We start from the raw sequence: 27,966 nt of genomic DNA, 5'->3' as shown, positions 1-27,966 counted from the left end.
AGTTGGTATACATGTTGTCAAGGTTCGAGGTTAAGCTACAGAATTGATTTTGTATATAAATATAACACAAATATAACAACCATAAAATGTAAAACGAACAAGTGCTCTCTCTGTATATAGTTTTTAAATGATAACTTAACGGAAGTAAGGACACTTTGAGAATACATTAATTCAAAAGGAACATATTTGTCTCATCTATACTTTGAACTTATTGTAATTGGCCATTGCATTATTGTCTAATAAAAACACATTTATTCAATTCAGCAACTTCCAGTTTTTAAAGTCGTTATAAAATCAGGTCTATTAAGCTTTTCCAGCTATAACTTTTAGTTTCTTGCGTAACTTACGAAACATTGAAAAACCATAGCTGTATAAATTAGTGGGCAAATTAATGCATATCATTTGGTACTATGTTCAAAAGGATAAGCTTATATTAAATTGTGAAATTATGATTAAAACTATCATATGGTTATTTTAATGATCTTTTACAAACGGAAAATGTAACAATATTGAGCTGATTTTTTATTCGTTATTTCAAATAATTTTATATCTTATCTGCTTCGGAATGTATCATTTTATAATGTAGTATTCAAATAACAATCATTAGTTGAAATGTTACACAAGTCCTTTGATGATCGCCATTATAAAACACAACCAAAGCGTGGTGACTCAGTCTCTTGCACGATCTCTTTGTTTATAAATCTACATGACTTATGACCTTTGTGACTGTATAAAAGTCAATCAAACAGTCCTGTCGTCTTGAATGCTTTATACAAATCTTTCTTTTGTCCACCATAGCATCCCTTTTCATTTTTGTTAAGATTAATCGAAAAATAATCCTTACATGTCAACACGTCCTTCTTTTCTTTTATCGGGCGTCCATATATAATGAGCGCTGTAGCACATGCACATTTATAAGCATAAATGCATATAAATGTCACTTTCTTTACAAAAAATATTTTTTTGATATATTATAAGAGTCCCTGGAAATGATATTGTCGTGTCGCTGGTGAACAATTAAGCCAGTATGTGTTTGGGTGAAATGTGGTGAATGTGGTGTCCGCTGGACCAGACCTAATCCCAGGTGTACTAGGGACAGGTGTCGCTTGGTCAGGGTGTGAGGCAGTACATGTCACCGATATTACTGTGATACTATACAGGTCAACATGGTGAACGTGTAACGTCTTCTTCATCAGCCCCATCTTGTTATTGTGACCATGGTGACTATATTTCTTCTCTTGCTGTATTTTATTGAGTTGTCCCATGGATTCGGTAAATGTAAGTATGTAGATGTGGCATTATGAAGTAATGTAATGGTACTTTTATTGAATATATCACATTTACTTCACGATATGTAAGGATTCGCACGTTTCTTGGCAACAGATGTTTATTTCAGCGATAAATTTCAATTGTGAACACAAGAAACATTTCAATTTAATATATAACAGGTGTCCACCAGGGGGAGAAATTACATAACTATAATATCAATTAATTCCTTTTCTTTTGTAACTTTTCGGTCTCTTGACTGTCTATAACCACATGGAATCAAACTTTTCAATAATGATCGGAAATTCAATATGGCTTTTACTTAACTGACTTTTTATTCGACGTGTCTGAGGATGAGGTCACATATTTATTTAAATTGATATTCTAAACAAGGAGCATAAAGCTGTTATCAAACCGTAGTCTTAGACAAAATACAATATTTATGGAAAACATATAGTGTTAAGACTCTATCGCTGTGTTGCTGACGAAAACTACTACAGGAAAACAAATATATATATTCATGAGACATGTAACTTTATGAGATTTCAATGGCTATTCAGATGCTTTCGGTTTTATTCTTTGATAATATATTGCTATTGCGCATTTGTCAGAGCTCTGATAATGAAATATTAAACTATAAAATTACATATGATACTCATGTGATATATGTGATAAAGAGTTTTAGGAGTTTGCTTCAAATGCTGTTTTTTTTTTTTTTTTTTTTTTTTTATAATAATAATTGCCATATTAGTAAACGGGATATGAATTTTGGTGTTACTTTGGGGGGAAAAGTTTAAAAAAAAAAAAACCCAACCATATATATATATATTAAACATACGCAATTTCCATACTTTGTAAACAGTTTCATCTGATAATTTCCCAGCAATGCGGCGGATTCTCGTTTGTTAAACACATTTTTTCACATGAAACTGTTAATTTCCTTCATAGAAAAATCAAAGTTGTTACGGTTGTTCGGGTTGATTAAAAGTTAATTAATCTAAAATTTCATATAATTACTTAATTAAATTTCCACAAATCGCGTTGATTATATATATTTTTTTAAATACCTGATCAGTCTTGTATATTGAATATATCCGTGTTACTCATTCAAAGGCTTGATGTGTAAAGTCTATCATCATAGGAATACATAACAATACACTTCACCTCAGATACTACTGTAACAGGAGGCTGGTCTCATATCACTTCACCCCAGATACTACTGTAACAGGAGCTGGTCTCATATCACTTCACCCCAGATACTACTGTAACAGGAGGCTGGTCTCATATCACTTCACCCCAGATACTAGTGTAACAGGAGGCTGGTCTCATATCACTTCACCCCAGATACTAGTGTAACAGGAGGCTGGTCTCATATCACTTCACCCAGATACTACTGTAACAGGAGGCTGGTCTCATATCACTTCACCCCAGATACTACTGTAACAGTAGGCTGGTCTCATATCACTTCACCCCAGATACTACTGTAACAGGAGGCTGGTCTCATATCACTTCACCCCAGATACTACTGTAACAGGAGGCTGGTCTCATATCACTTCACCCCAGATACTACCGTAACAGGAGGCTGGTCTCATATCACTTCACCCCAGATACTACTGTAACAGGAGGATTGGTCTCATATCACTTCACCCCAGATACTACTGTAACAGGAGGCTGGTCTCATATCACTTCACCCCAGATACTACTGTAACAGGAGGCTGGTCTCATATCACTTCACCCCAGATACTACTGTAACAGGAGGCTGGTCTCATATCACTTCACCCCAGATACTACTGTAACAGGAGGCTGGTCTCATATCATATCACTTCACCCCAGATACTACCGTAACAGTAGGCTGGTCTCATATCACTTCACCCCAGATACTAGTGTAACAGGAGGCTGGTCTCATATCACTTCACCCCAGATACTACTGTAACAGGAGGCTGGTCTCATATCACTTCACCCCAGATACTACTGTAACAGGAGGCTGGTCTCATATCACTTCACCCCAGATACTACTGTAACAGGAGGCTGGTCTCATATCACTTCACCCCAGATACTACTGTAACAGGAGGCTGGTCTCATATCACTTCACCCCAGATACTAGTGTAACAGGAGGCTGGTCTCATATCACTTCACCCCAGATACTACTGTAACAGGAGGCTGGTCTCATATCACTTTCACCCCAGATACTACTGTAACAGGAGGCTGGTCTCATATCACTTCACCCCAGATACTACTGTAACAGGAGGCTGGTCTCATATCACTTCACCCCAGATACTACTGTAACAGGAGGCTGGTCTCATATCACTTCACCCCAGATACTACTGTAACAGGAGGCTGGTCTCATATCATATCACTTCACCCCAGATACTACTGTAACAGGAGGCTGGTCTCATATCACTTCACCCCAGATACTACTGTAACAGGAGGCTGGTCTCATATCACTTCACCCCAGATACTACTGTAACAGGAGGCTGGTCTCATATTCACTTCACCCTGTCATATCACTACTACTGTAACAGGAGGCTGGTCTCATATCACTTCACCCCAGATACTACTGTAACAGGAGGCTGGTCTCATATCACTTCACCCCAGATACTACTGTAACAGGAGGCTGGTCTCATATCACTTCACCCCAGATACTACTGTAACAGGAGGCTGGTCTCATATCACTTCACCCCAGATACTACTGTAACAGGAGGCTGGTCTCATATCACTTCACCCCAGATACTACTGTAACAGGAGGCTGGTCTCATATCACTTCACCCCAGATACTACTGTAACAGGAGGCTGGTCTCATATCACTTCACCCCAGATACTACTGTAACAGGAGGCTGGTCTCATATCACTTCACCCCAGATACTACTGTAACAGGAGGCTGGTCTCATATCACTTCACCCCAGATACTACTGTAACAGGAGGCTGGTCTCATATCACTTCACCCCAGATACTACTGTAACAGGAGGCTGGTCTCATATCACTTCACCCCAGATACTACTGTAACAGGAGGCTGGTCTCATATCACTTCACCCCAGATACTACTGTAACAGGAGGCTGGTCTCATATCACTTCACCCCAGATACTACTGTAACAGGAGGCTGGTCTCATATCACTTCACCCCAGATACTACTGTAACAGGAGGCTGGTCTCATATCACTTCACCCCAGATACTAGTGTAACAGGAGGCTGGTCTCATATCACTTCACCCCAGATACTACTGTAACAGGAGGCTGGTCTCATATCACTTCACCCCAGATACTACTGTAACAGGAGGCTGGTCTCATATCACTTCACCCCAGATACTACCGTAACAGGAGGCTGGTCTCATATCACTTCACTTCACCCCAGATACTACTGTAACAGGAGGCTGGTCTCATATCACTTCACCCCAGATACTACTGTAACAGGAGGCTGGTCTCATATCACTTCACCCCAGATACTACTGTAACAGGAGGCTGGTCTCATATATCACTTCACCCCAGATACTACTGTAACAGGAGGCTGGTCTCATATCACTTCACCCCAGATACTACTGTAACAGGAGGCTGGTCTCATATCACTTCACCCCAGATACTACTGTAACAGGAGGCTGGTCTCATATCACTTCACCCCAGATACTACTGTAACAGGAGGCTGGTCTCATATCACTTCACCCCAGATACTACTGTAACAGGAGGCTGGTCTCATATCACTTCACCCCAGATACTACTGTAACAGGAGGCTGGTCTCATATCACTTCACCCCAGATGGTCTCATATCACTTCACCCCAGATACTACTGTAACAGGAGGCTGGTCTCATATCACTTCACCCCAGATACTACTGTAACAGGAGGCTGGTCTCATATCACTTCACCCCAGATACTACTGTAACAGGAGGCTGGTCTCATATCACTTCACCCCAGATACTACCGTAACAGGAGGCTGGTCTCTCATATCACTTCACCCCAGATACTACTGTAACAGGAGGCTGGTCTCATATCACTTCACCCCAGATACTACTGTAACAGGAGGCTGGTCTCATATCACTTCACCCCAGATACTACTGTAACAGGAGGCTGGTCTCATATCACTTCACCCCAGATACTACTGTAACAGGAGGCTGGTCTCATATCACTTCACCCCAGATACTACTGTAACAGGAGGCTGGTCTCATATCACTTCACCCCAGATACTACTGTAACAGGAGGCTGGTCTCATATCACTTCACCCCAGATACTACTGTAACAGGAGGCTGGTCTCATATCACTTCACCCCAGATACTACTGTAACAGGAGGCTGGTCTCATATCACTTCACCCCAGATACTACTGTAACAGGAGGCTGGTCTCATATCACTTCACCCCAGATACTACTGTAACAGGAGGCTGGTCTCATATCACTTCACCCCAGATACTACTGTAACAGGAGGCTGGTCTCATATCACTTCACCCCAGATACTACTGTGTAACAGGAGGCTGGTCTCATATCACTTCACCCCAGATACTACTGTAACAGGAGGCTGGTCTCATATCACTTCACCCCAGATACTACTGTAACAGGAGGCTGGTCTCATATCACTTCACCCCAGATACTACTGTAACAGGAGGCTGGTCTCATATCACTTCACCCCAGATACTACTGTAACAGGAGGCTGGTCTCATATCACTTCACCCCAGATACTACTGTAACAGGAGGCTGGTCTCATATCACTTCACCCCAGATACTACTGTAACAGGAGGCTGGTCTCATATCACTTCACCCCAGATACTACTGTAACAGGAGGCTGGTCTCATATCACTTCACCCCAGATACTACTGTAACAGGAGGCTGGTCTCATATCACTTCACCCCAGATACTACTGTAACAGGAGGCTGGTCTCATATCACTTCACCCCAGATACTACTGTAACAGGAGGCTGGTCTCATATCACTTCACCCAGAGATACTACTGTAACAGGAGGCTGGTCTCATATCACTTCACCCCAGATACTACTGTAACAGGAGGCTGGTCTCAATCACTTCACCCCAGATACTACTGTAACAGGAGGCTGGTCTCATATCACTTCACCCCAGATACTACTGTAACAGGAGGCTGGTCTCATATCACTTCACCCCAGATACTACTGTAACAGGAGGCTGGTCTCATATCACTTCACCCAGATACTACTGTAACAGGAGGCTGGTCTCATATCACTTCACCCCAGATACTACTGTAACAGGAGGCTGGTCTCATATCACTTCACCCCAGATACTACTGTAACAGGAGGCTGGTCTCATATCACTTCACCCCAGATACTACTGTAACAGGAGGCTGGTCTCATATCACTTCACCCCAGATACTACTGTAACAGGAGGCTGGTCTCATATCACTTCACCCCAGATACTACTGTAACAGGAGGCTGGTCTCATATCACTTCACCCCAGATACTACTGTAACAGGAGGCTGGTCTCATATCACTTCACCCCAGATACTACTGTAACAGGAGGCTGGTCTCATATCACTTCACCCCAGATACTACTGTAACAGGAGGCTGGTCTCATATCACTTCACCCCAGATACTACTGTAACAGGAGGCTGGTCTCATATCACTTCACCCCAGATACTACTACTGTAACAGGAGGCTGGTCTCATATCACTTCACCCCAGATACTACTGTAACAGGAGGCTGGTCTCATATCACTTCACCCCAGATACTACTGTAACAGGAGGCTGGTCTCATATCACTTCACCCCAGATACTACTGTAACAGGAGGCTGGTCTCATATCACTTCACCCCAGATACTACTGTAACAGGAGGCTGGTCTCATATCACTTCACCCCAGATACTACTGTAACAGGAGGCTGGTCTCATATCACTTCACCCCAGATACTACCGTAACAGGAGGCTGGTCTCATATCACTTCACCCCAGATACTACTGTAACAGGAGGCTGGTCTCATATCACTTCACCCCAGATACTACTGTAACAGGAGGCTGGTATCACTTCACCCCAGATACTACTGTAACAGAGGCTGGTCTCACACTTCACCCAGATACTACTGTAACAGGAGGCTGGTCTCATATCACTTCACCCAGATACTACTGTAACAGGAGGCTGGTCTCAGATACTACTGTAACAGGAGGCTGGTCTCATATCACTTCACCCCAGATACTACTGTAACAGGAGGCTGGTCTCATATCACTTCACCCCAGATACTAGTGTAACAGGAGGCTGGTCTCATATCACTTCACCCCAGATACTACTGTAACAGGAGGCTGGTCTCATATCACTTCACCCCAGATACTACTGTAACAGGAGGCTGGTCTCATATCACTTCACCCCAGATACTACTGTAACAGGAGGCTGGTCTCATATCACTTCACCCCAGATACTACTGTAACAGGAGGCTGGTCTCATATCACTTCACCCCAGATACTACTGTAACAGGAGGCTGGTCTCATATCACTTCACCCCAGATACTACTGTAACAGGAGGCTGGTCTCATATCACTTCACCCCAGATACTACTGTAACAGGAGGCTGGTCTCATATCACTTCACCCCAGATACTACTGTAACAGGAGGCTGGTCTCATATCACTTCACCCCAGATACTACTGTAACAGGAGGCTGGTCTCATATCACTTCACCCCAGATACTAGTGTAACAGGATGCTGGTCTCATATAGCATGTTTAACATCATATCGATTTGAAGTTACACATTACTTATCGCCAACACTATGCAATATATGTATTTTAGTAGATTAGAAGGCGAATATACCCGATCATGCATGAAGACAGTTTATGATTGGATGGTCCTGAAAACCTATGGTCGTCAAGGATTTGTTGGGTTAGGTTGAAAATGTGAAAGTGTTTTGATTTTTTTTTTCTAAACGATTGATACAAATTTCCTTAATTCTGCCAACAATATTAAACGATTGATTCAAATTTTCTTAATGCTGCCAACAATATTGATGTTTGAACAACTTCAGAAACTGAAATTATATTTTTATTAAACATTAAATATGAATATGATTTATCAAAAGATTATGATAACTCTGCAAACATTCGCATGCATATGCAATGTTTTATTTCGATTAGTTTATGAAACCTGAACTCGAAAATAGCATTTTGCCTGTATTAATTAAGTGGCAATCTAATGGTTCTTACACTCATATGTTTCCTAACAAAAGTGTTTGTACAGTATATCACATTGAAATCTTATTGTAGTGTTCTTCTAGATAGACAGCTTTGAAATGTCCCCAAATCGCCATCTGTCAATGCCTCTTCTCTAAGGAATTCCGAGATCGCCAGTATTGACGACATTTAAAATTATTTTCTATTCAATCATTTGAATGAAGTGATCAGCTTAAAAATAACGCACCTTTTTCTGTTTGGATTAATAAAAGTCACAGGAAATTGGATATAATAGGGGTTACTGTGAAAGTGTGGGTGTTTAAATTATTCACAGTCTCTATTATATAGATGTAACCCGTGAGGATTTATAGTGATTAATATCCAATAAAAATAGGTTTGTTCCTACCATACACCGCCCCTCTAGGAAGGGTCTGGCCACGTGTAACGCCGGTGTGAGGCCCAAATATAATTCGGCACACCTAAACGAGATGTCCTTATCAAGAATGAAGAAACCTTGACGAGTGAAAACTTCTATGAATCAGAGATCCGTATGAATATTATTCACCAATGTTCTAAACCTGTTGTCATATACTATGATAAAAGTTATTAACTAAGGATTATCTTTAGAAATATCCAAACTCACCATACAAACCAGTAGAAACCATCGCTTACATAACGTTCACAGCCTTTCTCTCTACATACTAAGACCATGTGCAATATGTTTAAAAATAAACTCTTGTTGTTCCATTACTCAATTAAAATGTTTGTTCTTTATAGACTGATCTTATCTTGTTTTCTACTCCAAACATCCGAGAGTATGAAGTTTCGAAAATATGAAGGACGATTAACAGTTACTCCCCACATCTGGCATTTGTTTTTCAACGAATCCTTATTACATGTGGGTGCAAGGCGTTGATGCTATCTTAACTAATAGTCTATTTCAGTTTCATGTTTCTAATAAACATGTTGATGCAATCGATAAATGAGTTGTTTACCTGATATCATGATGGAGTCAGAAAGATATTTACATCATTTCTGCTGCATACCTATAATTGCATGTCATCTTGTACATAACCATATTGTTGATATGATAACTTTCAGGTTTATGCGTTGTTTTAAGAATTGGCTTTAAAATCCAAATCAAGATTTCCGTTTTAAGGGATTTGTCATCGAAATTTATTGATTAAAGCGCTGAACGTTTAGTAGAAAAATCATGAATTTTGTTTCGTTGTGATTCGTCTGACCTTTTGGGTGATTTTCTATTCCATTATGATTCATGTAATATGATAGAGAAGAAAAGGTGGTAGTTTTATTTATATACCGTAGCGATGAGGATTGTTAGGTTTTTGCTCCAGTTATATTCGAGCTTATGACAACTTATATGCTATAAATCAACTTATATTCGCATATGTACAACTTAATTCCATGTAATTCGTGGGGGATAAGGATTTGCAACAATCGCCACCATACAGGTTCAATTGCAGGTACAATGTATTTATGAAGTTGTAATACGTGGAATTAAATCTCCGTGAAAATGTATCTAGGCGGCGCGAAAACGCGAAATCATAATACATTTATCCATCTTTTTATCATTCCTTTGCAAACAAAATTGCCATTTTTCAGGTTCAAATGTACCTCAGATGCATCACCTATACTTATGTCTAGAGTTATGTGTTGGTGGCAAGCACTGTCCTGTATAGTGATTTATTCTAATATTCTACAGTACATACCTGGCTGACACGCCAGATAAATGACTTCAGTCTCTATACATACAGAAGCGCGTTACCCCCTACAAACAATATCTTCAAACCGCTCTATACATCTTTCCTATAAATACTACATTCAGAATGTATATGCATTGCATTGCACTAGCATGAAGCATTGCGTTGACAATAAGATAGCAGGAAATTTTATTATTTGTCATATTGTTTTACGATATCTAAATCATTGAACATTTAATAAAACATTCTTGGATACCATCAGTGAGAATATTTAAGATTCAGCTGGATTCCGATGATATCCACATACAAAACACATGTAAGTTTTTAAATGAAGCTTTATTCGTCCAAAATACTCCAACTCAACCACTCAACCAACGCATTGGTTTTGATATACTGAATTGTAGATATACTGAAGGAAAGGAGAAAAGGTATACTACCGAACATTATCTTCAAGTACTTGTAAAAAGTCTTGACTTTGTTTTTGACAGAGAAAAAGACATTGTCTTTTCTTTTTCTGCCACTTCTGCCATTGCAGCAAGTACCATTGTAGGTTGAATAACTTCGGATTTTTACGAATGGCCAGACGAGTTGATTATTTTTGTCAATATGTGTGTGCTATAACTGGGCGAAAACTTTGACATGTAAATTTGTACTTCAGTAATCTACTCAAAACCACCAGACTTGATGAAATCACTCAAATGGACAAACACACATGTATGATGGCTTATAAAACACAGAATTTATGCACTGTAAATTTATGTTTTTTTATGCCATATGTATGTTAAGAGGGCAGTACTGTCAACAATCATTTCCAGCTCTTATTCATACTTAAAAAATTATAACCTATGCATTGTAAGTATTATTCTCATAGTGTTAGTAATTGTTGATTGTGAATAAAATATTAAAAACTCTTCTTTGTTCGTGGGTATGAAGAATTACGGCACAGTTGTCGGAGAATAAGGTGTAAAGAATAAAGATATGAATTTAATCAGATTGTATTTGCGTCTTAGGCAGTTTGTTCTTGTAACCTCTTGTCATTTTCACATATTTCCATAAAATCCATTTCAGTCTCTGTGTATATGGAGGAGAAGTGTGGAGAATCTGTTCACGTGGATGTATTTGGTAAGCACGCCGGGCGTCTCCGTCCTACCCGGACATCCAAGTACAAACCAAACATGAGGTGTACAGTGACATTCTATACAGCCGAATCACACCGGTTTGTCATCGTCTTCCGCCGCCTCGAAGTCGAGTACGAACCTTTCTGTGACGATGACTATCTACAGATCCATGACGGGAACACCACATCAGCACCGATAATTCCAGGTAAAGTAGCACTGTTACAAAGGAAACAGTCAGTAGATAGAGTGACTTTGATTGTAATTACCATTGTGTAAGGTTGTCATGGTGACAGTAAAATTAATTTCCAATAGAAAGTTTTATCACCCTTAAAAAGTGTGGATACAAAATCTTGCTTTTGGGGTTTCTCTCAGCTAATGGCGAAAATGAGTACAAGATGAACAAAATTAAAAAAAAAATGAAATGTTACAAAATTTTGTATCATTAAAGAAAGTTATTGTATCATTTTTCTTATATTCATATTCTTTATGATACGAACGTAAGATCATTGAAAATTTTCTAATGTACTTGCAGGGCTGCCAGAGAAAATGTGCGGAGAAGAGAAACCAGATGAGGATTACGTAACCTCTGGTTCCAGTATGACCGTATACTTTCGGAGTGACTCTTGGTTCGAGGACAATGGGTTCGATTTTATCTTTACCATCTTCCATACAGGTAATGTTGTAAACACAATCATCAATAAAACATTCAGATATTTTCATAAATATGTCCGATTTCATCTTCGCCATCTTCCACAAAGTAAAGTTCAGATTTAAACAATAAAACACTAGGTATTCCCAATATCGAAGTATTACACATTGGTTGATAGATATATATCCTCATGATACAGTATGTGATATGTGTGAATGTCGTGCTATACTTCTATAGTCTATTTAGTCACGTGTCTAGATGTTCTCTCGCACGCCGCGAATGGTTCCAATTTTGCAGAAGATGGGATCATCATTTTAGAATTTGATGTAGACATGGAAAGAACAGCAAAAAGAGCCTACAAGCTCACACGAGCATGGATTCACCACAATTCTGAAAATGATGGCAACTTCAATGTTCCCAAATTTTATTGATCTTAAGGGTCTGCTCTGGTGAAAAGTCAAAATTTTCTGATGACTAACTTTAATCAAATAAAGATTTTTGGAAATAGGAATTTATACCAAAGTTTTTCAAATTAGTTGTCTAATATGTATGAATACTTGCAAAATTGATTAAGCTATTGTTTTCGTTAAGAAATTTATAATATCACACAGCCATCCCATTATCTTTGCCCAGAACAGCTGTATATGTTACCCCTAGCCCCTATATTTTGAAGGTAAAATACCTTGTTTTTACATTTTTTGGCAGATTCAACACTTCACAGAAAAAGTTCTAATGACCCTCTTTTTGCAGTTCAAAAGAAAATAAGTTGCTGTTTCTGAAACTATCATAGAAATATGGGGTCATAAATAGCTAAAAATGTTGTAGCATCGGCGAGTTAAGTAAAAAAGATGTAAAAAAAGAAATGCACTTGTAGCGTCATTTAGGATGATTTGTGTTCGACATAAACACAACAAACTTTCCTGCTTGACTGGCGTGTATTCATTCTCCATCATAACAAGCACATGGTACGCACAAAAAGTGATGACATCATAGAACCGGTAGTAATGTTTACAGGGGAGTGTCTATTATGGGGCGAAACCATTATTGTAGTTTCTATATTACCGTTACAGCACCTTTTTCAAATTGGCCGCCAAATTGACTCTTTCTTAAAATTTGTGTAAAAAAACTACAAGCAACCGAAGTCTATTCCTTCTGGCAACTTGCTACAAATTGAGACAATTAAGTTTTGATAAACACAAAAACTGTTTGATTAATGTTGAAACGAGACTGAAATCTCACCAGAGCAGGTCCTTAATTGTTGTTTCCATTGTGTTATGAGGCAGGACTTTGCTGGGCAAACGGAAAGATTTATCTATCTTTTCGGGTGATTTATTCTAACCACCAACCTCCGTGAAACCAAGGGTTTTCTAATTTATTACAAAATATTTTTGTAATAGGTTGAATGTTCTTCAACAACCAGTGATAAATATAGAAAATATCAGCGATTTATCAAATGACAACACACGTACGGAGCAGACAAAGCAAACAGGAATATGCTAATATTGTAATTATTTTCTCGTAGTTCGATCAGAGGACAAGGAAAAAACAAAATAATATACAATGTCTTTGAAAGAGCATACAATTGGATAAAACAGATAGACACATACGAATATTTAGCCACACACTACATTTGCCTTTATGTATGAATAAGAGGTGATTGTTATTCATTGTCGTCCATCCGTGCTGTGAATATACGTAACACCACTTCGTACTTTTAAATTTATTCCAATCAACATTTACTGGTGTTTTTCAGTGTAGTATTCGACTGTTACCAACTAATACCGCTTGGTTTCTGCAATACCATTTCAGAAGTATCTATGCTGCCAAATAGGTCGACTACAGGTATAAAATAAGTATCAGAAACTTTCATTTTAGATTGTGGATTGAATCGTCGTTGAGCATCGTCGGAGATCAAGTCGATTGCACTTCGCTGTGCTGTACTTATCACTTGTGACACTTCGTATTGTGGTGTCCGACAATCGTAATTGAATATAGATTATGATTATGTTTTATGACCCAACGCACAAGATTAAAACCCTAATTTACAACAAAATCAAGTCAACTACATAATACAACAGAACAACATTATAATCATTTTTCAACCATGTCGTTTAATTTATTGCTGCATTATTTAGGTACATGTGTGGAAGGGGAGATGAAATGTGCTAACCAGCGATGCGTGTCCATGTACCTGGAGTGTGACGGATGGAATAACTGTGGCGACGATTCCGACGAATGTCCGATATCCACACTCATCATTCTCGCCGTCGTCATCGGCGTCATCTTTGTTGGCCTCATCGTTGCTTCTACCATCCTCTACATACGGCGGAAACAAATGATAAAGACGAACAAAAAGAAAAAAAAGGTAACCGGACAGCATTTTCCCTTTTTCACTTAGACACGTACCTCCCGAAACTGAATAATGGTAATTATGAGCTATCGAAATAGTTTAGATAGTAGCATGGGGAATAATTGCATTTTAAACTGTCGAAATAACACTGGAAAGAACAAATGAAGTAAGAGGTAGAAAATTATCTAAACAAATCTGTGAGTTACTGTCGTAATACATGGGGAATAACTCCTCTTACTTTGCTTGATAGGATCCAGTGTCTTGTATTCACGACCACATCCATCACATACACACTAGGGTGGAAAAGGGCCAACCTGAGGATGAAACAAAGAAGGATGACACGATATCCCGGACATCTGTAGGACTACCCTGGTAGAGAGACTGTAGGTAGTCCATTGTCTCCAGGGATTTCCATCCGTAGGAGAGCATAGAGCCAGCTAATGCTGATCAATGGTCGCACGCCGGGTCACCAGCTCAGTTATAATCTCATATATTTCAAGTAATCGTCTGTCAAATGAAATCAGCGATTATGATATGATAAACAATCAACTTGATGTTTTCCAGCAGCTCTGTTATACTGCATCCACTGACTCATTGCAATTCTGGGCGAAATCCAACCTAAAGAACTGAAGTCTTCGTTCATTTCGTCTAAGATTGGAAGATGGAAGACAAGTTCAAAGTGAACTTGGCTCTACTTCATCGGTATAAACGTTATAACCACGTTGGATGTTAATACTATTACAATACGGAAAGTGATTTGTACTCTTAACAATAAATTGCTCTTTTTACTGGAATGCCAAATTATCAGTTAAAAACCAGATTCATTGTACATTTAACGCTTAAGATGCTCAATGGTTCGTTAAATACTTATAATATGACAGTATCTGATTAATAGATAGACCAAATGAGATTTAGACATTTTTTTAATACAACTAGGACCTACATCTAGGAAACTAGTTTTTGCTCAACTAAAAGCTATTCCAGACAACCTTTAATATATCGGAAATATATTCCTAATATAATTGCTGACATTGTTTGGAAGTCACATTATCTAGCACAATGTGCTATCACCGATTGATATTTGGCCAATCGACCGTTACCGCACAGGATTTATTTGATAACTATACTTCCATCATACATGTTTATGAAGCAAACACGACTTAAAGTGAACAGTCGGGCAAGGAAAGTTAAAGTTGGTAAAATGGTGTGAATGTATCCGGTATAATTTCTTATGGAATAGAAAAATAAAATCTCTCGTCAAAACCTCTCTGCATGCGAAGAAATTAATTCATAGTTGGATTGGTTTAGGCGGTTTCGCCATCAAAAGGCTAAGTTAAACGGTCCTCCCGACTGGCACTATGTCCGCGGTTTCATATTTCAAGAAGCATCGCGTTCAAAGAGTTGTATTTCAACCCGTATTCACTTTAACAATATTTTGAAAACAAAAGCTATGGATCAATAACAGGTTAACGGACGCTTTGACTGGTTTGCCTTAAACAAGCTGCCCAGTAAGAAGGCGCTAGAATTTCTTACTGCACAATGCATTGTAAAAGGCGACTAAATTTGGGATCTTATTTTTACGTTTGGTCATGAGTTCGAGCACACGTTCTTTATTGTCTATGGTGTGTTTCTATCTGGGTACATGGAATAGAGCCTTCCTCACCCTTACAGGGAAGAACGCTCAACGCTTTGCCCAAAGTGAGGCGGTGTCTAGAAAGAATAAAAATATAAGATCCGAAATTTAGACGCCTTTTACGATCACGTGATTGGGCAGTATCCTAACGCCCTACCTACAGGACATTAATAGATAGGATATTCGACTGATAATAAAGATTTCACGTTACACAAATCCTCATATATTCTGCGACATTTTTTAAGATTTGACAAAGAATCTATTTTTAAAAATCAATTATTTTCCAAACAAAATGTAAATCTTACAGTTTTGGTTCCAGTATTGTATTGATACAAATGCAAATATGTCTTCTGACCTTTGACACAAAAAATTACGATTTCAATAGAACAATACGACGAATGCTGTATGTAAGTGACACAAATGGTACACGAAAATAGAACGCTTATCACAGCATGGTCGCAGAACGGCCATACTTGACAATTAGCCTTCATTGTTAAATAAAAAATAATAGTCACAAATGGAACAATTGACTTATAAATTGTGAAGGTATATTTCATTTGCTTATCACCTACCTTTCGATATGACACAAATTAATGTCTCAATTTCATTTTTAATAACAATTCATCTGTATAATTAATTTTTACTTATTTTCATACTAAATCCAAAGGAGGAGTGTCAATTTGGGCCCTCTGGTGGCCATGACCAATAAGCATTATTTTTTTGTTTACAGATACCCGGGGTTTAGGACATCATGATAGGACATATGATTAAGATCAGGTCGGAGTACCTTGTGAGTAATGTAGGGGGTTAAACAGGAGGCGATTTTTTTATCAATTTTCATAGGAAATGAGTCAAACTTCATTAGAATTAATCATTAGCCTGAGATATAGAAGTTTAATATCCATATCAGTTCTTGCTGACCCCCTGGGGGCCAGAGGGGCGGGACAAAACAGGGTAAAAATTACTATAATTAAAAAAAATCTGAGTTCACAGGTTTGATGGAAGCAAATACTCTACATAGATTAAAAAGTCAAATTTGTGAAATCATTGACCAACATCAAGGGCCAGTATAGTGTTTATATGTCTTTGTTTCATTCTATATCTGTACTCAGGTGACCGTTAAGGCCATGGGCTTCTTGTTTTGTGTCAATTGTTAATTGAATAAAATCATATCTAACAGTTTGTGAAGATTAATGGATGTAATTTTTGTTTTGTTGGGTAAAATATCATCTTTGTTTGAAGAAATATGCATTGTCATGGCTTTCGTTTATGCTCATTATTAAAATTGAATTAACGAACGAGATATATATATATATATATTGCCTGTCGCGTGCTTTCAAAGTTAACACAGTATAAGACTTTCACATATATGTTGTAATAGTTTTATTGAATACTTTAAAAAGTGAATAAATTGTGTAATATTGCATAAATTTTCCTAACGTTACATTTGAGTAATAACCATACAAATGTACAATGAACATGTGTAAATCTTCACAAAGGACACACTTAATATACAAAGCATATCTAAACATATTTCAATGACGGTATGTATATACTGTATATAAATAATACCATTCGCACACCAGTAAAACAACCATATATTAATTGCTTATATTTATAAACATTAATAGCACCATACCGTTAAAAACCTTGTGCATTTTTACACATGAGCCAGCAATTTAATCATTAAGCATCCATACAAAAGAATCACCAGCCATACAAATAGACTATACATAAACTGTTTAAAAACATGTTATCAATCATACTTTCTACATACATACATTGAATGAATGAGTTGATTTTTCTATTTCATAAAGTTGCTTCTAAAACATTTGAGTTGTTTTTAATTATTGCATAAATACATTCGGATTGTCTCAGCATTTTTCCACAACATGTCCAATGTGGTCCTCCGGGGTATCCAGGATGTGCATGCCAGCAACCTCGGGACCCTAGGTACAGAATCACATAGTTACAACTTATTGAGAAATTAGTAGTCGTTACATTTCTTATTTCATGAATAATACAATATAATATCATTGTCGCTGACAAAGAATATTATTTTTGAGCACGCAGATTGTGATTTTAAATCTAGCTTTTCACTCTTCCCTATCACATACGGCGTTATTGTATTTATGCTTCTTACCTGTGAATGAATAAATATTCAGCGGTCTCATAAAACAGATAGAGTTTTATCGGGAGATTTATCAGAGTCCAACTAAACGATAAACCTTTTCTCTCATGGGGAGGAAGTGAGATACCTTCAGTACCAGTGTCCTTTCTTTGCTTTACTCAAAATGTCGATCAACAACGAGATTGACTATCAGAGACAGACTATTACATGTAGGTGATCTGTCTTCACTAGTCAATCGGTAGAACGATATATGCTATTACAACCTTTGAAATCTTTAGTCAAGCAATTCTTAAGATGATGTGGTATCACCAATTTGAAATGTTTCCTTAATGACTGAATTTTGCAATTGGAATTTAGCAGTAAGGTGATAAAAATTCTTATCGGAGACTTTAAAAAAAAGCACACTAGTATCAACTGTCTCACATTACAACAAGATTCATTATTTAGAAGCCTTGTATCTTAAATCATTAATTCGGTAGCCAGGATATCTTAGGTCGAACAATGGTAAGGACGTCCTCTTATCAACTTTACAAAACTTGGTCATGGAAGGAAACACCGATCAACTCATGAAAGTACAAATCAAGACGGCTCATTTAGAAACTGGACTGTATAATTATAAAAATTTCGGAAGGAAAAATCTTCTTAGAGGACCATGTGAGGTAGGAACAGAACAGGGTTCATTAGCCAAGAACAACGCCATACAAAGCTAGACATGCCCTGATATGACCAAGCTATAACTATTTAAAAATAAAGTTATTGTGTATAACCACACCACCTTTTTCTTCAATTACGTTAAGATATTTCAACAAATCACAAAAAGAAACATGGGGTCATAAACTAGCATCTGTATCACCTAAAATTAAGGGAGTAAGAATTGATAGTTTTTCTTCGAGTAGATGGTCATTCTACTCCTGAAATATTAACAGTTTTACATTAGGTCAAAAACCCTATATGTGTTATACTGTCAGTATGTCTGATTTACTATTAAATAAAGATGTTATTATCTTTACCTCTGACAATAGACCCGCAGCCACAAGAGACGTCCATCTTCCCTGCTGACGAGCAGAACGAACAACAATGCCATGTACCTGAATGCTCCCGCCATTTTGGTTTCACGTCAAATCTGCATGGACATCCCTGTTAATGACAAAAATATTAAAATAGGAAGCTAATTCATACAAAAACTTTGAATAAAAGTCCCACAAATAATGGCACTTGTTTATGTATGAACCCACCGAAATGTCTTGTTTGTTGATTTTCACAAACAGTTGATGAGGACCCGGATGTCGCGGAGTAAAGGTCATGTCATAGGTGGCACATTCTCGTCCTTCCATCATAACGGTAAGATTCCTGTAATTAATCATTACAAATTAGTTTATGCATAATTAATTAACATGGTAAAACAGTCAAGTTATGTTTAGCTATATATATTTTTGTAACAAAGACAGATACAGCAGTAGTTTCACATAAAATTTTATCTAATGACTATTTACTGTAAACCGACTTTCTTTCGCGTGCAATTTTATTTCGCGATTTAAAGATGCTCCACTGCTGACGAATGCTATTTTTACTCTATCGAAAACAAGAGTAGACAAATAACTATTTTTCTTAAGTTGCAAAAGTTACTTACTTTACACCAATACCACCATGGAAAAGTTTGAGCTTCTAATTTTTCTTCACGATAAAAATATCAAAAATAATTTATTGCATCCCGAAAAAATTACGTGGCACTATGTCCTATACGGAATGAAGTACTGATTGCGCATGCAACAAAAGCAAAATGAATTATCTTATATCAATTTTTGTGTTAATTAGACATATATACACACGATTAAACACCAATTATTGTTCAAGTGATGAATATCATTTAAGCTCTATCGGCGGTGGAGCATCTTAACTAAATTAGCTAAGTTTATCTCCATGAATTAATTTTTACAAAATTACATATTTATTGGAATTACCATTCAACTTTTAGATCAACGAATGTTAATCATCGTGACCATGTTTTGGAATGGAAATCGCTAACTTTAAAATAGCCACGAAAGAAAGTCAGTTTACAGTGATGATTATTGATATGCTGCATTGACATCTGAATAACTTGCTTATTGTCAAGGTACATCTTTTTTACTCGTTTTAATTCAGGGTTTATTGCTGTATGGTTCGGTTTGGAAATAAATACACTGACAGACAAGCTCATATTTACTGGTACATGAATTTAAGGCCTGAATCACTATACTGCGACCTCCTACTAGGGTTTTGCTGTCGGTTTGAGATTGCAGTAGTTGAGAGTTAGCTGTAGGTTTGAGATTGTCGACAAAATTAGATTTACCTTATCTTATTCATTTATTTTTATTATTTAAAGTCTTATCTACAAATGTACATTATATCCCTTTTCGGCTCAAGTCACTTGATGTCTTCCAATCAACTACGTTAAAATTAAGGTATGGATATTTAGTTTGCAGCACATGATGCACAGCTAGTGCAGGGGATTCCTGCTGAATTTGTTATCATTCCGAGTCTTTCTTCATACAATTTGTATACATTTGTCTCAAGAACCGTGGTAATCGCTTTGAAGGGTGTTATCGATATATCTACTAGACCTATCACTGCAGCAGTATAATGTTCTATTCACGTATATAGACTCTCCAAGTTCTTATCGTGTTTTAAACATACCACTGTAACATATATCAAGCCGAGGGTATCGCCGGGTTTAATGAGCTTTTCGGTATTTTGGTCGTCTGGCTGTTCCAGCTAATGATATAGACAACTGCACTGAGATGACGCTTGGCTACACACACATGATGCAAACGATTTCGCGCAGAATTAACAAATTATTTAGTGATATTTCTATTAATCGAGTTAGTATAAAGTTATCCCGTTTGAAGTAGGAAATAAACAAGCAACCACAATGCACACAGTGCACGGCTGGTAAGGCCCAAAATACTATATCAATGCGTCCAAACGTAATTAACGCATAAATAATTACAATCCTGTTGCTACAAGAAAAACCATACCATTAATACCTGTACTTGTATTAGCGCAGTAAGTCATATCCCAAACCATATTGAAAATCGGCTAAAACTTTATGTATCCAAATTTATAACATAATTATAAGTTAAATAGCATAATTTGTATCTATATGCGTTGGTGTTCATGAACAAGGCCATACCTTCGTCCGTTCACTCCACATCTCACCCAAGCACAAAGTCCTGCGGGGTCTGGGAAAGGTTCGTCTTCTGCATCCCGTGTTTTTAAAGTTACGGTACAGGGAATATCGACTTGGGCTCCAGATAAATCTGTTTTGAATAAAAGTGTGTTTAATTACAATGCTAACACCATAACTATTTCATGTTTGTAGTTAATTTACTTTAAATTAGTATTGGACGCTATCTAGAACAAATATACGTACCCGGCCTACTATACATTTCGGCTGGGTACGAATTGGTCCCTATGTGTCGTAGTGGAGCACTGCCTCCGAAAATCACTCGGGCACAGTTTTCTATACTTTTTTGTAGGTTTCCAATTATTTTATGCGTATACATGCATTTACATATTATTTTTGTCCAAAACAAACATAACTACTATTCTTAATATTTACCGTACCGTTCACAAGACGTCAAATTCACAATTTGTGGACTTGCCGTGTAATTTCCCTTCAGAAAGACCTTCCTCGCTGAGAATTTGATAGTTTATGTGGTTCAGTTTTATTGTCTAGTAGGTAAGCGATATCAAACAAGTACGATAAAAATGCAAACACACGTTTTATAATCGTTTGCATAATCGTTACTTTGCTCCATTAGTAGTAATAGGCACCAATTGTAGCTCTAAAGACGACACCATTTTCTGTCTAAAACAATATTGCAGCTAGACGCTATCAAGTATCTCTATATTTCATTTCGAAAACAGAAATATTACTGTATGCTCTATAATTACATGTTGGTTGGTCGATTAGATTAGCTTTCTATTTATGGTCAGTCATGGTCATTTTAGGATGGCCTCTCGTGTGTGCGGTGCGTTCTGTGTGTAAAGAACATGTGCGTTTCGGGAGACTGCAGTATTTTCGTATTCTGATTTTTTTTTCACATTTCACGAATTTATTTGAAAAAAAAAACAAATAAACATGTAATTGTATTTGAAGGAATGTCTGCAATTGACTGTACGACTTCTAATTCCTTCAAAATGACATATAATTCAGTAAAACATTTATCGTTTTTGATAGATCTACAATTTAAGATGATTTATTAGCTTAGCTGTTGACATAAGTACATATAGCTTTGATAAAGTTGGTCAGGGAATACCCACCTTGATCATGTACAGTAAAATACAGATCCTTTTGTAAACAGGATATTATTTCTATGACATCAGGTACATGGCTGTTGCTGGCGTTTATTCTTTTTTTTTCCAGTTATTATTATACCAAAACAAATAACATATTGCACTTCTTTGTCCCAATTAAACAATCAAATAAGGTTAATAACATGTTAAAGATACCAACAGAGCATATTCTCTAATTTACATCAAGCTATACACATAAAAGAAAGATCAAAACATGTTAAATTTGCTATTGACAAAATCACAATAAAATTTTATCTTAAATAGTTTCTTTGGAACACATACATGTACACAACCTTTTTGATCTCTTAATCTTAAAAGAGATTTAACATGAAGATCAAACTGTGTAATAGGAAACTTCTTTGTGTATATTTTTTTTATTTTTTTGTCAAACCATATATCAATTTTACATTAATCACATAATCATGAAATATTGATATAGTTATCTTCTACGCACATCTTTCACTCTGCCATTGTTTCATTCATCAGTATAATTACACTGTTTGAGTTCGTTTTCTGAATCTTTGTAATAGAGGAACTTTTGCCCTTTTTATAGTGTTATCTCAATGAAGCATACTGCCAAAGACACCAAACAACAGACCCCATCCGACCATAGGATACCGACAACGGGCAAACCAGTCGTCCCACTCACTTTTAATTAATGACTATTGTGTATGGAACAGAGCCCATAGCATTCCACATAGGGCCGAACGCTCAACTCAAATAGTGGCTGTATCAAGGGAGACGTTAGGAGGAAGAAACTCGGTTATGGTGAACAGGAAAAGATTGAAGAGTCGCCTTTTAGATCTTAAAATTACATTAGCAATTGTTACTATCAAAATCCCAAAATTATACAAGACGCCACGTGACCAATACTTTGTCAGCAAATTTTCCTCTATGGCTAACTTCTGATAGTGAATTCTAAATGTCAGATCGACTTTTGGTAACTTGGTGTACATGTGTTTTGAAAATGTATGTAAAAAATAACGATATATGTATACTTATGCACTCCAAGTCTCAGTTATCTGCACAGAACACTAAACATTTTAAAGTGTTTCAAGGGTCAAACACGAGAACCATTTAAACTAAAAAAAAGCACAAAAAACACCATTCAAATGTGCATGCCATTGACATGACAAATTCCAGTGACTATGATGTGTTCTTACTGGTTTATAGATCAGAAGTCTGTGTAATTACCAACCGATAACGTAGAATGTTTCGAGGTTTGTTGTTGGTTAATAATTACAAACACAGTAACAAGTCAGTGTAGATCATTATGGAGATCCTCCATTATTACAAGAATGAGCACAGTACGCGCGTGATTGATGAGATAAACAGATCGTGCGTGATCAGGGCACGTGCGGCCAAGGTCTCCTTACTAACGAGGTACAGAATTTCCGAAATAGATCGTACAATATCAACGTACGTAATCATTCTTTAGATTGTTTAGGGAGACCTATCCGAGAAGGGCGCTTACATAGCAACGCAATCTCCTATATGGTCAATATATTGTAGACAGAAGTCATTCATAAAACAATCGTTTATCAAATGTTGCTTAGACCCACCAAATTATTGACAATAGGTAAAATAATAACTCACGCAAGCCGACATAATTCAGTGTAGTTTATGACTATTGACCAACTTCAATCTCACAACAAACAACTATTTTTGCCCTGTAGGGAGGGCGTTACAATTATGTCCGTTTTCTCCATCACATAAGTGTGATCACAATCATAGACTACAAAATTAAAGATATTGTTTTTCTCTTCGCCGTCCTCCTTGACATTGAGCTGAACGTTTCTCCGGTGTGTATGACTTTGGTGGTGTCCCATGGCTGCAACATACTATAGTCTATAACAGTGGTACGCTCCTGTTTAGCGCTAAGTACGAGTATAACGGGAGTTTGCCCGTTGTCAGTATAGTGTTACCGTAACCGGGTGGATTGCGTTCGCCGTTGTCTTCGCCAGCATAGAGATGTAAAGCACTATTGTAAAAAGCCACGACACGAACATACCGCAGTCTCCAAAGTATACAAACCTCCATGCACACAAGACATTGAACACAGGGATGCCGTGTGTACATTAAACTGACCCTATTTGTTATAACTTAATGCGACATAAATAAGCAAATATAACGATCTATCAGACAGCTTACAAAAGTAAACATCTAAGCAAACGACCATATCAGATATATATGAGAACGTTTGAACCAGTCGACACATTGGATATGCTTAACGCTGAATAACAGAAACAATCTGAAATTTCTTCATATTTTGGGATTATTCGTTAAGGAACAGGAAGCAAACTACTCCCTGCAACATTTGATGGAACAGGAAAGTAATTACAGAATATGAGACAAAACAGACGGTGTAGAGAACGATTGTCCAGCGGTTCACACCAGTGGCCTCATTGCCTAGCGATATCATAGTGGGTTAAGCGGTGATAAACAAATGGGTTCTGGTAAATGTTTGGCTGAGACAGATAATAGACCATTCATCATGACTAACCGTGTGGATACCAATAGACCTTCACTTACTTTGTTCATATTACCGAACACTATTGCCTGTAGCAACATACCGTATGGCATTTATTGCATGATTTTAAAAGTTTCTGTTCTCCATAGCTAACTTTCTTCTTCGTAACTTATTCCCTGAGGCCACCCCACTTTTGGACTTGGGTTGAGCTTTGCCATTGTAAGCAAGGCTCCAGGTCCCATCCTCTGAATGTTCCTGCTTTTAAGCGTTGACGGAGTAGTCTGTACGTTTTCAGTATACTGTGACCAGATGGGGGTATGCCTCAGTAAATAGGACTATATTTGGCAAGAATGTTCACTATTACAAAGAGCCACGACACGAACATGTCGCAGTCTCCCAAAGCACACACACGCGACATACCACATACAAACAGGCCGTCCTTAACTGAACCTGGCTGTTAATAGACAATATTAATTAGGATGTCAAGCATAAGTAACTAAACAACCACCATTAACAAGGTTATTACGAAAAGGATGATTCGTAAAATAGCATCTGTCGTGAGACCCGAAACATATCTTACCTTGTGTGGACACTTGACATTTAGCGGGACACACCTGGGATCCCTGGACACTTCCAAACATTTGGAAGTTTTCGAAAACTTCAGATTTGACTTCTGGACAAAATGTAAACGTTGTTTCTACTGGAATGCATTCCTTTGTCGCACTGTCAATAAGTTTTGTAAGTCTCTGTGATACGGTTGTTTCTAATGCTGCTATTTCACTTTCGGTACCGTACTCCGCCAAATCGTCCGCGATACTGTAGCCATTTTCAAAGCTGGTCAGCAGACGACACAAATTGTCCTTCTGTTGTTGCAATTTTGTGTCTTTTCCCTGTAAAATAGAATTTACTTGTTGTAAGAGAGACTTCCGATGAAGTTCCACAGCCCTGACGAAAGAATCTATAAAGATATCAATCTCTTTTGTCACTGTCTGAGCATTCTCGTGAAGTTCCTTTGTCGTTGTCGGTATATCGTCTAAACGTTTTTTGACTTTATTTTTCCAGTGATTGGTATCTTGCATGAGTTGTTTAAGTGTCGTTACGTCGTGTAACGTGTCGTCTGCGTGGTTTGTCATAATTTCCGGGGTGGATATGCACACCAATCGGTGATATCTAGTTATCCTCTGACGTTTGTGAGAATCAGAACACAGCTGACATAAGTCGCTCGCGCAGTCAAGACACGTAACCACGGCAACCGCGCGCTCCTCATCACAACAAAATCCACATACGACCGTTGGGGGTCTACAATTTTCCGTTTTTATCATTTCAACAGTTTCTGTTTTAGTAGACATCAGCGTGTTCGGTGGTAGGTTTTCAATGTCTGTTAAAGTTGAAACAATTTCCGCACATAATGGACAGTGTAGCAGAGTTTGTTCTCCTGTGCCATTGGAGATACCAAGTTTGTATAAACAACCTAAACATGCCGAGTGGAGGCATGGTAACACCCTGGGATCGATGTATCTGTCCCCACACACAGGACATGAGGTATCCACATCACATGGCGCTTGTATCCCGTCCTCAACCATACTGCCAGTTCTGTGTTGACCATTCTCAATATGTCCATTGACACCTGTGGGATTCGTTACCACGGTAAAACTCGTTGATACTCTCGTCGGCTTTTCCACTGAATTGATTTTCTCCTCCGACGATTTTATGACTGGTGTCAAAGTCAGTTTAATAGCACTCTTTACTGTTGTGGCGGCACGTGCCTCGGCATCTGTACCGCACGCGCTACCACGTGTCTCCAGGCAGTTGTCGACCTTTGCGAAATTTATGTTTGTCCCGTCTGTCATTTTAGTCGCCTTGTCTGATGTTACCTGTTCAGATTCTCTCGTTACGTCATCATTCAGCCGTAACTCAGCTACACACCCATCAATAAAATCCATAGCTGTGTCTTTCTCTTCCATACTATAGCTCAACTTAAGTTCATAATCACGCATTGAATGAAGTGTTTATCTACATGGCCGACTGCTTCTTAGTGTGCACTTGACGTTCCATGAAACGTCTATATATTGCCACGATAAGTAGTCTCTTTCTATGAATCTTCCCGAGAACTCCTTCATCACTTCAACGTCGTGTGAAGCCTTCTCTGGATTTATGCTTCAGAACACAATAGCACATGACCTTTATATTAGCCATTATCGTGTGGTCCCCCTGGAGCTCCATGCCGAGCTGTAGGGTGTACTGACTTTGACTACTAATGAACACTATACATGTATATTGATCCGGCAGTTAGGACCTGTGTTAATAAGACACCTGTGTAGTCCCTTCTAGTCTCCTCTAGTACCGTCCAGCCAGCATCGCACGTGTACGTAGCTCGAGCAACAGGTATCGGCACTACGCCACCTGTACCTATAATAACAAATGAAAACTTACTGTCAGTTCTCCTTCATGTAGTAGGCATAATCTCCAATACCAAGACGGTATAACACCACACAAACTTATCCCTCATCGGCCGCAGTGCGCGAGTGTTTACCCCGGGCAAATGTTTACATTGTGTCCAGAGCCCATGACAGAGTCAAAGGTCAACTGATACACTTCTCCTTTCACCTTTGACCTGTTATGCTTAGCTATAGTTATTCCTTTTCAGCCCTGCAGGGGGAGGAGAGAGTCCATAGGCCGTGACAGATGACGCTTCACAGTGCAATGACATCGTATATACATAAAGGCTTACTATATTAAAGCTGTCTGCTGGAAATAATGTACAACAATAAAATAATGCATAAATAATTATCGACATAGCGGGATAGAATTATAATAATTGTAGCTTATTATGTTTCTATTATGGATGCAAGATATCGCATATGTGTATCCCTGGTTTCCATATACTTTATATGTTCCTAAAAATTCCAGGCTGACTACCGGTATAGACGAAGTTGATATAAAGAAATAGACTCGATGGATCTGTTATACCATATGCCTGGAATGTACACACACGCGCTGTAAATCTGGAAAACAGAGATAAGCTCATAAAATGTCAATTTCACTGGAATAATAAAAATATAATATGACAAGAAAAAAATCGGCAATACATGACAGAATCAATTATTTTGATCTCTACATGCGGCAAAAGAAGTAGAACTTCTTCATAGATGTAACTCAAAAAACATGTTTTATTTAAAGGATTACGTTTATATCGGGTT

At 37.9% G+C, this 27,966-nt stretch overlaps 2 protein-coding genes across 2 annotated transcripts; one reads left to right on the top strand and one right to left on the bottom strand.

Moving 5' to 3' along the window:
- Positions 1 to 998: 998 nt before the first annotated feature.
- Positions 999 to 15,487, top strand: LOC138321178 (bone morphogenetic protein 1-like). Its single transcript, XM_069264666.1, has 5 exons — positions 999 to 1,278; positions 11,149 to 11,403; positions 11,731 to 11,871; positions 13,983 to 14,212; positions 14,448 to 15,487. Exons 1-5 carry the CDS (start codon positions 1,218 to 1,220, stop codon positions 14,571 to 14,573), a joined length of 813 nt encoding a protein of 270 aa, XP_069120767.1. The 5' UTR covers positions 999 to 1,217; the 3' UTR covers positions 14,574 to 15,487.
- A 1,711-nt stretch (positions 15,488 to 17,198) lies between these two features.
- On the bottom strand, positions 17,199 to 27,848 carry LOC138321177 (E3 ubiquitin-protein ligase TRIM45-like). Its single transcript, XM_069264664.1, has 5 exons — positions 25,347 to 27,848; positions 21,131 to 21,257; positions 19,197 to 19,311; positions 18,972 to 19,098; positions 17,199 to 17,779 (listed from the first exon to the last, which is right to left on the bottom strand). The coding sequence occupies exons 1-5, from the start codon at positions 26,761 to 26,763 to the stop codon at positions 17,640 to 17,642; spliced, it is 1,926 nt and encodes a 641-aa protein (XP_069120765.1). The 5' UTR covers positions 26,764 to 27,848; the 3' UTR covers positions 17,199 to 17,639.
- Positions 27,849 to 27,966: the final 118 nt, after the last annotated feature.

This window comes from Argopecten irradians, chromosome 4 (genome assembly GCF_041381155.1).
Source record: "Argopecten irradians isolate NY chromosome 4, Ai_NY, whole genome shotgun sequence".
NCBI lineage: Eukaryota > Metazoa > Mollusca > Bivalvia > Pectinida > Pectinidae > Argopecten > Argopecten irradians.
The sequence above is the reverse complement of the archived record's forward strand: the minus strand, read 5'-3'. Positions and strand labels throughout refer to the sequence as shown.